At 48.2% G+C, this 10,650-nt stretch overlaps 1 protein-coding gene and 1 non-coding gene across 2 annotated transcripts; one reads left to right on the top strand and one right to left on the bottom strand.

Annotated features, from left to right (window-relative positions):
* The first annotated feature begins 658 nt into the window (after positions 1-658).
* On the top strand, positions 659-9,163 carry C13H9orf152 (chromosome 13 C9orf152 homolog). Its single transcript, XM_004048425.5, has 2 exons — positions 659-1,431; positions 7,344-9,163. Exons 1-2 carry the CDS (start codon positions 1,239-1,241, stop codon positions 7,868-7,870), a joined length of 720 nt encoding a protein of 239 aa, XP_004048473.1. The 5' UTR covers positions 659-1,238; the 3' UTR covers positions 7,871-9,163.
* Positions 9,164-10,202: 1,039 nt separating this feature from the next.
* On the bottom strand, positions 10,203-10,275 carry TRNAR-UCG (transfer RNA arginine (anticodon UCG)). Its single transcript has one exon. It is a non-coding gene; the product is annotated as a tRNA-Arg (tRNA).
* Between the last annotated feature and the right edge of the window lie 375 nt (positions 10,276-10,650).

Genomic DNA, 10,650 nt, shown 5'->3' with positions numbered 1-10,650 from the left:
ATATACTACCCAGTGAAGATTTGCTCTCCATCTTCCACGGCTCCCCCACATCAAATGACTAGATCTTGTCTGGTTAATGTCCAAAATGTCTTGTAGGTTCAGGCTCTACTCTGTTTCCATTGCCTCTGTAGACATATTGGGTAATTGGGTAATCAGTAAGCACCGTGATAGGAGAAGATAGAAAGGGACTTAGTTGACCAAATGCAGCAAGGCTAGGTCAAAGCTGGTGTAAGAGGGAGAGGGTCTGGGATTCAAAAGCAATGTGGAAATGTTGAGGCTGGCAAGCAGAGAGTGAGGGAATGCCTAACTTACCACTTGGTTGGAAAATGCTGAGACGGCAGAGGCTACACCAAATGTCCAAGGGGTAGGGCTGGCCAGAGGCCAAGATTCCCCTGGGCTCTGTCCCATGGCTGACTTAAGGGCTGAATTTTCACCTGGGGTGTGTGTTGGGGTCTGAGTGGAGATCTTGGGGAGATCTTTGCTACTGGGTTTCTTTAGGGTGTGGCCTCGGGGCACACATCCAGAGGCACCGACCTTGTGAAGCTCCCGAGGGTGTTCTTTGAACTACTGCAAACCCAACCGGCAGGTTTGCTGAAAAGTGGCCACGTTCCAGTCCAAAATGTGTGAGCAGAGCGCGAGCTTAGCACTCCCCAGCCCCAGTCCCAGCTCTGCCAGGAAATGGGAGACTTCACCGTGGCACTGGGAATTGGATTCTAAACTTTAGGATCAAGCAATGGAAGGACCTGGAATAAGACACCTTCTTGACCCCCCTGAAGGGCTCTGAGCAGCTGGGCTTGCCTTTCTCTTTGTTCCCCCAGTCCTCCCCTTACTTCTCAGTCTCCCACTCCCCATCACTCCTTTCCCTGCCTCCTCCTGCCTGTCTCCATCTTCCTCCCTCTCTTTCTTCTCTCGCCCCATTAATCCCCCCTTGTCACTATCACCTCCTTCCTCCAGTCTTTCCCCCTTCGCTGCCCCTTCTTTCCTCTGACATTTCCTTCTCCTCTTACTGCCACTGTCTCCCACCTTTCTCCTCCCCCACATTTCTCCCTATCCCTACCTCCTCTTCCGCTTCATCTTTCTCCTTCCCCCTTATTTTTCTATCTCCTTCCTCAGTCCCACTCCTCTTTCCACCCTCCTTTTGCCTGTCACTTCTCCTTCTCCCTCACTGCCCCCTCCCTCTCTCTCCCCTCCCCAGGTCCTGCCCCACCCAGCTCTGTTTGCTTTTCTCCCGGATCCGGATGGAGGGGTTGCCCTGCCCGTGCCCAGCCCTGCCCCACTTCTGGCAGCTTAGGTCTCACTTAATGGCTGAGGGCTCCAGGACTCAGGCCCCTGGGAAAGGGCCCCCACTCAGCATCCAGTTCCTGCGAGCCCAGTATGAAGGCTTGAAGAGGCAGCAGAAGACCCAGGCCCACCTCCTGGTGCTTCCAAAAGGTAGGAATGGACAGGTGCTGGGGAAGGAGAGACTTACCATGGGAGACCTGAGTGGCAGAGCTGCAGGGAGGCAGAGCCAGGGCTTTGCCAGCCCTCCCTCCCAGTGGGGAAGAGCAGGGGAGGCGGGCTCAGGGCAGCTCTGCTCAGCTGTCCCACCTGCTAAGGGAGCCAGGGGCCTCAGCCAAGCACCTGGCTGCCAGCACTGTTCCTGGCCTCTGCTCTGATGTTCTAATCTTGCTAGACTGGTCAGCCTGGTGAGCCAGGCTTGGCCCCCCTGCTAGCCCAGGTATGGTGATAGGAGCTCTGCTTCCTGGCTGGGTCTAACTAAGGCACCTCCTACAAACCAGAGAAATTCACTCTGGAGGTAGAAGACATGGCGTTCCCAACAGCCTGGGAACTGTCTGGGCCAGAGGACGCCTAGGGCTCAGAGACCCATGAGGCATCCCAGGCTCATCCAGCGTCAAACATCAGGCAGGGAGGTGTGACTGGACACAGAAACCCCCTCATGGGGAGAAACCTCCTCCATTTAGGAACTCAGATTTCATTCCAGGAGGGAGTTAGAGGCACAGGGCTCAGAAAGCAAGGGCATGTCAAATCCCAACCCTTCCTCCTCTAACAGAGGAACAGGTTGAGGGAGAAGGGAAGATACCCTGAGAGGTCAAAGCTGGGCTCTGTGGGATTCTGTGGTTACTTGTAGAGTTCAGTAGACTCTTTGGGCTGCCCTTTGCCAGGCCAGACTGGGCAGGAATCAGGGGCCAGAGGGACCTCTCTGTCTAGGGCAGGAAGTGTGCTGCCTTTTGGGAACAAAAGTGGCACCTCTGAGCTGAAGGAGCCCATCTCCCATTACCTGGGCTGTTGCCAACCAATGGAATCCTCGTTCCTGGCGGGAGTGAACTGGCACAGCCAAACAGTCACCATCTCTGCAGGGCATAAACTGAAAGGTTCCTAAAGCTCTATCCCACCCTTGAGGGTATTTATTCATTCAGTTATTCAACAAACATTTATTAATTTAAATCCCTATCAAATGGAAACACAATGCTTAATACACCTGCAATTCAGACTCACAAATCTAATTGCTTAGTGGGGATGATCCAAAGACATCTCAAATTCAACATGCCCCCAGAGAATTCACTATACCCTGTGCTCGTCCTTTCTCCTGCTCTTGGTAACTCGGTACCCCCTTTCCCATCATTACTAGGTGCTAAATTATGGTTCATGCAACGAGGGCCCAGGTGTGGCTTTCTCCGAGAGGGCTTCTGACCTCCCAGCTAGGTCAGGGTCATTCAGGGCACTTTCAGCAGTTTGCAGTTCCACATTTTTTTTTTTTTTTTTGAGACAGATTCTCACTCTGTTGCCCAGGCTGGAGTGCAGTGGGGTGCAATCTCGGCTCACTGAAACCTCTGCCTCCCGGGTTCAAACAATTCTCCCTGCCTCAGCCTCCTGAGTAGCTGGATTACAGGCACCTGCCACCACGCTCGGTTAATTTTTGTATTTTTTTTTAGTAGAGATGGGGTTTCGCCATGTTAGCCAGGCTGCTCTTGAACTCCTGACCTCAGGTGATCCACCCGCCTCGACCTTCAAAAGTGCTGGGCGTGAACCACCATACTTGGCTGAGTTCCACATTCTTTATCTAACTGTGAGAGGCAGCATACTGTGTAATGGAGTGGTCATGTACTGGGTCTTGGAGCACAGCCTGAGTTTGAGTCCCAGCTCTGCCATTTACTTAATATGCAGCTTTAAACAAGTTACATAAATTTTCTGGGGCTCAGTTTCCCCACCTGTCAATTGGGAATAACTGTAGTACCCAAATCATAGGGTTATTGTAGGAATAAAATGAACTAATATGTATAAAGCTCATCAAGGCCTTATGCACTGAGTGGCTGAGGACAAGATCACGTATGTCACATGCATCTAAGTAGGAAGGCCACTTGAAACACTAGCACTGAGTGTGAAGGAGTAGGTAATTCTCCAGGGAGAAATCAGGGTAAGGTGACAAAAATAAGGTGAAAATGACACTAAGGAGGCAAAAGAGCAATTAATTGTCCCCTATACTTTAGCAACAGGATAGATGGTGATATCTTTCCTTGAGAATACAGGAGAAAAAGGCTTTTAGTAGAGAGAGATGAACTTGTTTTTGAATATACTGCATTGGAGATAGTTGCCTGTAGACCTTCCATCCAGCCTGGATCTCATTTGGGCTGGAGAGCTAGATTTGGGGTTATTCATCCATAGATGGTAGCTGAAGCCATGGGCATGGATAAAACTGTGGCAAATCCATGTGTAAATTGATAAGAAACTGGGATGAAAATTAGAGTTCTGGAATACTCAAATATTTAAGGAACAAGAGGAGGAAATGAAGCCAGGGAAGATGGAGAGAGCAGTCAAAATTTGAGGACAGGCATATCATTCAGCCATAAAAAGGAAAGAAATTCTGCCATATCCTACAACATGGATAAAACTTGAGGACATTATGCTGAGTGAAGTCAGTGAGTCCCAAAAAGACAAATACTGTATAATCCCATTTACATGAGGTATGTAGAGTAGTCATATTTAAAGAGACAGAAGGAAAGCAGAATGGTGGTTGCCAGAGGCTGGGGCATGGGGAAGTGGGGCGTTATTGTTAAATGCTTATAGAGTGTCAGAGAAACTGAAGAATTCTGGAGATTGGTTCCACAATGTGAATGTACTGAACACTACTAAACTGTGCACTTAAAAATGGTTAAGATGGTACATTTTATGTTCTATGTATTTTACCACAATTAAACATATTTTAAGTGGTATAAGAAAATCAAGAGCAATTAATGTCATGAAGCCAAGCTGGTAGAGGGATTTTAGAGGACCGTGATCCTCAGTGCCCAGTGCAGCAAAAAGACCCAGGAAGAGAGAGTGAGCATTGAGACTGGGCTCCTACTAAAGCTAGAAGTCAATGTCTCAAGACATTGGGTTGCGTTTAGAAGCTCAGAAATTCTAGGAGCTGATCAATGAAAGGAAGGGCTCCGAAATTAGCTTTCTTCACCCTGTCTTAGCATTATGCGATGGATCCAGCTTCTGGAAATGCAGTTACAAGTAGCAGCGTGCCTTCCCTGATGCAACGTAAGTTCCCAGGGGACCTTGAGCTACTTTCAGAAGTCTGTGGAGCCCCAATTACCCCCAGTGATTGGTGTCCAAAAGGAATATGCTTTTGTCACAGTCAGACACTGTGTGACTCACCTTATGTAGAAAAAGGGATTAGGGTCAGGACTTATATCTGGGCTGGATGTTTTATATTACATTTCATTGAACATTCCTGGCAGCCTTGTAAGGTAGCTCCCTTTTTAAGATCTCCATTTATAGATGAGGAAATGGAGGCCTAGGGTCTCCTAGTGAGTCAGTGGCAAACTCAGGACCAGACCTCATGTCTGCCTGACTCTGGCTTGATGAGAGAGGTTCCACCAAAGGTCTCAGGCAGTTAGGGTGAATTTCGATTCTTCTTTCCTCCCTGAGTCTCTCTACCACTCTCTTCGCTCTTCTCTCCACCCGCTTCCTTCATCCCCACTGAAGAGAGAAATCAAGGAGGGGCTCAAAATACCCCTTCTCCAACTTGTATCTTCTGGCAAAGTGAATCAAGGGTGGAGAATGAAGAAGGTATTATAGATAACGAGTACATTTCCTTCATCTCCAGTCCCCGACTTACCAAAACCAAAATGAAACAGATAAAAAACATGATACGAAATTTCCCTGTACTCTTCAGTCAATTACCCTAATTCTCTTTCTCTTTTGCAGTGAAGAGCAGGCACCATCTCAAGATGTGGAGGGTACTGCCACAGAAGGCTCATGGTGATTCTCAGCAGAGGCTGCTCTGGGGTGGGGTCCCTGTGTACCTCCCAGCCTAACTCTTTTTCCTTTCCTCTGAACCACAGGCTGGGACTGACAGCTGAACAGGCCTGTCCCCCTTCAGTCCTTTCCTTCTAAACTAATGCTAGGATACCAGTTTCTAGGTTCTCCCACTGTGTCTCCCTCCTTCCTTGTTCTCAAATAAGTACATAACATGTTGGATATTTATAAAAGTTTCCTTTGGCTGGCCGCGGTGGCTCACGCCTGTAATCCAAGCACTTTGAGAGGCCGAGGATGGCGGATCACAAGGTCAGGAGATCGAGACCATCCTGGCTAACACGGTGAAACCCCGTCTCTACTAAAAATACAAAAAAAAGTAGCCGGGCGTGGTGGCTGGCACCTATAGACCCAGCTACTCGGGAGGCTGAGGCAGGAGAATCGCTTGAACCCGGGATGCAGAGGGCGGAGGTTGCAGTGAGCCAAGATCGCGCCATTGCACTCCAGCCTGGGTGACAGAGCAAGACTCCAACTCAAAAAAAAAAAAAAAAAAAAAAAAAGTGTTTTCTTCATTTCATGCTGGAAAATAATACTAAGGAATTAAGCAGTTACAAAGCCGGAACAAATCTTGAGTCACACTAGAGTTAGTGTTGACAGGAGAGTAATTGTTGGCTGAGATGGCTGCAGCTGGTCTTCTGTTTCTTTGGGATCCCTGAATTGGAGCTCAGGGGCTTCTTTCTGACTTTATTCTTCCAACATCATCTCCCCACTCTTGTTCTGCACATTGTCACCTCCAGGGCCTCCTGTGATAACAGGTGCTGGAACAGATAAGTGAACCTAAGTGACACCTCTGAGGAGCTCCAAGCTGGTCACACACCTGCTTTCTATAAGGAAAATGCCTTTCAGTCATTCCAATCCCTCTCACCGCCACCAAGAGTTAACAATGAACTGTCATATTCCACTAGGTGGTTTAAAAAAAAGTCCCCAAGAAAGAAAAGAGACATGGGTCTGCCTCTTCCACCCAAAGCCAGTTCTGAGGAGCCGTAAATGCTGCAGATGTCCTCCCAGAGCAGTGCCTGTGGACTAGGAGAAGGATAACGATTGGTTCTCTAAAAGGAGCTGCTTCAAAACACAACTCCTCCCTCTTCTGCCTTGGGTGGTAAACTCACTATCAGAATCCCAGGACACAGCCGAGCGCAGTGGCTCACGCCTGTAATCCCAACACTTTGGGAGTCTGAGGCGGGCGGATCACTTGAGGTCAGGAGTTCAAGACCAGCCTAGCCAACATGGTGAAAATCATGTCTCTACTAAAAATACAAAAAGTAGTCGGGCATGGTGGCAGGTGCCTTGTAATCCCAGCTACTCAGGAGGCTGAGGCAGGAGAATCGCTTGAACCCAGGAGGTGGAGGTTGCAGTGAGCCAAGATTGCACCACTGCACTCCAGCCTGGGCAACAGAGTGAGACTCTGTCTCAAAAAAAACAAAAAACAAAAAAAAACAAAAAAAAGAATCCCAGAACACAAAACCCCGTAAGTTAAGAATAATCTTTTCCACTGGTGAGAATATGTGAACCCACATGTGTGTGAGTTGTGTGTGCTCTTGTTCCTTGCCTTTCTTTTAGCCGCAAACGCTAGTTCCCTATCTCCTCCCAGAGTTTACTCCTCCACTTCAGTGTTTGACCCTCTATTATGCTTGAGATTTTCCATTGCATTGATTGCCACCCGAAATTTTATTATAAATATGCAATTTTGTCTCTACTCAACCAGGACACACCCCGGAAGGTGTGGGTTTTGTCTCAATGTTCATTGCTGTATTCCCAGGACCTAGAATAAATAATGCCTGGCACATATTAAGTGCTCAATAAATATGTGTTGAATGAATGAATAATTGTGTGTGTGTGTGAGTATATATGGGTGAGGTGTAAAAGGGCATGTGTGTGAGCATGCAAGTGAGATCTTGTGTGTGTACACATGTACACACATGAAATGTACCAGGAACCTTCTGGGGATGGCCTTCCTTCAGCTTGAAAGCAATGAGACCCCCTAAGTGAGAGCTGCCCCTGTCCCTTCCAGTGATGACCCTGCTGGTGCATTCTCTTTTCAGGAGGAAACACACCTGCTCCTGCAGAATCGATGGTCAATGCTGTTTGGATTAACAAGGAGAGAAGAAGCTCACTCTCCCTGGAAGAGGCAGATTCTGAGGTGGAGGGGAGGCTGGAGGAGGCTGCCCAGGGCTGTCTTCAGGCCCCCAAGTCTCCATGGCACACGCACCTGGAGATGCATTGTTTGGTCCAAACCTTCCCCCAGGACACCAGTCATCAAGTACATCATAGGGGCAAGCTTGTGGGATCTGACCAAAGGCTCCCTCCTGAAGGAGACACACACTTGTTTGAAACCAATCAGATGACTCAGCAAGGAACCGGAATCCCAGAGGCTGCCCAGCTTCCACGCCAGGTGGGCAATACCCAAACAAAGGCAGTGGAATCTGGCTTAAAATTCAGCACTCAATGTCCTCTTTCCATAAAGAACCCACACAGGTCTGGCAAACCAGCTTACTATCCATTTCCCCGGAGGAAAACACCCAGGATCTCCCAAGCTGCCCGGAACCTGGGCTTATATGGCTCAGCGTGAAGCTTTCTATTCTGCCAGATGTCTTGACCTTGAGGCCACCTATGGCCTTATAGAAGAACCAAGGAGGCAGAGCCACAACGAGGTCTCTAGCTATGAGCAAGAACTGGACTAACCTAATGATAGGAATTGTGGGAGATGAACTTCACAGTGGTAACATGGTTTTACCCTTCCAATAAGAAGAGACTTCCCAGGCCAAATTGCCCACAGTTTAGGATGAAGAGGACTGTCTGGTCAGTGCAGCCCCATTCTGACATTACTATGAGGTCCTGGATATCCATTCCTTGGGGAGGACCAGTAAGACATCTGCTCCATCCCTGGAACTGGAGAATTTCGGAACATAAACCAGGGACCTAGCCAACAGAATGCCTTAGCAATGCCCAGGGGTCAGTGGGCGTGGCATTCTTGTTTTCAATGTCTTCTGATGATTTCTCACATATTCTGGAGAAGACAAGCTCTGAGAATTCAGATGCTTTTTCTGGTGGCTATGTCTGGGGGGCCATCTCACTTAGAAGTCACAACACTCATTGGCAGTGATCACATCATTTCAATTTGGGCTTCCCAAAGTATGGTCACCCAGGGTATGAAGGTGAGATCAATGCTACCTACCATTTTGTGTCTTTAAGGGGTCTTTAGAAAGGGCTAATCATCTGTCACTGCTCACTGAGACATGTACATTCCAGCATCATTACGGAGTTATCTCCTTCCTTCCTTCCTTCTGTCTCTCCCTCCCTCCCTCCCTTCCTCCCTTCTTTCCTTCTTTCTTTCCTCTCTTCCTTCTTGCCTTCTTTCCTGCCTTCCTGCCTATCTTTTCTCTCTCTCTCTCTCTGCAAATTAAGTTCTTATTAAAAACTGCCAATCATTGACGATATATAATGATGAGATCCTGAACAAAAGAGGCAAAGAAATGCTCCTGCTTGAAAAATACACATTCCCTATAGACTGCCTCCTGTTTAGTCCAACTTAGATCACTCAGATCCTTCCTGGGATCAAATACATTTTTAAACCTAAGACAAAGCGAAGCAGGTGTCACTTGGGTGATAGGGGAAAAAGCTTGTATTTCCTGGTTAATGTTTAGCTTTTGTAATGCTATTTAAACCCACCTAAGGTGCCTTTCCCTCATCTCAGGTGCTTTCTCTGTAAAGTTTCACTCCCATCTTTCTTTTCTCTGCATGGCCGTCCAGTCTTGCCCATCTACATCCAGAGCTGTTAACTAGTAGTGTCATTACCTGTGAAAAACATGTAGAAGCTTCCTTGAACCACCCAGAAATCCACTCAAATTTGGGGATTGTCATTCCTTTTGTGAATAATTAATGCAATTCAGTTGTTTTTTAAATATTCTAATAAAAAAGGAAATTTTCTCAAAAAAATTTGTCCTTTGCTTTTGTTTTTAAAGAAGTGTCCCACAAGTAACGTATCTTTCTATAGGTTTGCTTTTGTTTCCTGTTTTTGGAGATGGAGTCTTGCTCTGTTACCCAGGCTGGAGTGCAGTGGTGCAATCCCGGCTCACTGCAACCTCTGCCTCCCAGGTTCAAGCCATTCTCTTGCCTCAGCCTCCCAAGTAGCTGGGATTATGGGCGTGTACCACTACCCCAGTTAATTTTTTGTATTTTTAGTAGAAACGGGGTTTCACCATGTTGGCCAGGCTGGTCTCGGACTCCTGACCTCTGGTGATCCGCCTGCCTTGGCCTCCCAAAGTGCTGGGATTACAGGTGTGAGCCACCACACCCAGCCAATAATTACATCTTTTTTTTTTTTTTTTTTTTTTTTTTGAGATGGAGTCTTGCTCTGCCTCTCAGGCTGGAGTGCAGTGGCACAATCTCGGCTCACTGCAATCTCCACCACCCAGCTTTAAGCAATTCTCCCACCTCAGCCTCCCCGGTAGCTGGGGTTACAGGTGTGCACCATCATGCCTGGCTAATTTTTGTGGTTTTTTTGTAGAGACAGGGTTTCACCATGTTGCCTGCCTCGGCCTCCCAAAGTGCTGGGATTACAGGTGTGAGCCACCACACTCGGCCCTTTTTTTTTTTTTTTTTTGAGACAGAGTTTCGCTCTTGTTGCCCAGGCTGGAGTGTAACGGTGTGATCTCAGCTCACCGCAACCTCTGCCTCCCAGGTTCAAGCGATTCTCCTGCCTCAGCCTCCCGAGTAGCTGGGATTACAGGCATGCGCCACCACGCCCGGCTAATTTTGTATTTTTAGTAGAGATGGGGTTTCTCCATGTTGGCCAGGCTGGCCTCAAACTCCCGACCTCAGGTGATCCGCTTTCCTCGGCCTCCCAAGATGCTGGGATTACAGGCATAAGCCACCGCACCCAGCAAAATACAACCCCTCCACGACCGCGGCAGGACTCGAACCTGCAATCTTCTGATCCGAAGTCAGACGCCTTATCCATTAGGCCACGCGGCCAGCTGGTTGGCCAAGTCTTTGTTCAAAATGCCAAGAGCCTGGATGGTCTCCACCGATAACATTAGCAGAAGGTTTTCCTCTTCTCTTCCTAAGATAGAGAAAAACCAGCTCACATTGTAAATCCTGCATCAGGCAGGCCACCTTTACCTAGGGTTCCCCAGGCTTCCACTTCCCAGTGTGGACTCCCCATGTGGCTGCCTGGCACACACCATGCCTCAGTCTCCCCTGGTAGAGGAGGACGGATCAGGCTCTAGTCTGGGCACTGCCATTGGTAGAGGTGTGACCTTTGTTGGGTGAATTAAAGCCAGAGATTTCAGAGCCAAATCTCAGAGCCACAGATTTCCCAGTTTAACTGAAGGCGATAATCTTCCCTGG

The sequence above is a fragment of the Gorilla gorilla genome, chromosome 13 (assembly GCF_029281585.2).
Source record: "Gorilla gorilla gorilla isolate KB3781 chromosome 13, NHGRI_mGorGor1-v2.1_pri, whole genome shotgun sequence".
Classification (NCBI taxonomy): Eukaryota; Metazoa; Chordata; class Mammalia; order Primates; family Hominidae; genus Gorilla; species Gorilla gorilla.
The sequence above is the reverse complement of the archived record's forward strand: the minus strand, read 5'-3'. Positions and strand labels throughout refer to the sequence as shown.

Excerpts from the sequence above, each read along its gene's own strand:
- C13H9orf152 (XM_004048425.5), top strand. The coding sequence starts at position 1,239 with ATGGAGGGGTTGCCCTGCCCGTGCCCAGCCCTGCCCCACTTCTGGCAG. Across the intron at positions 1,432-7,343 it reads CCTCCTGGTGCTTCCAAAAG|GAGGAAACACACCTGCTCCT; the intron begins GTAGGAATGGAC and ends TTCTCTTTTCAG.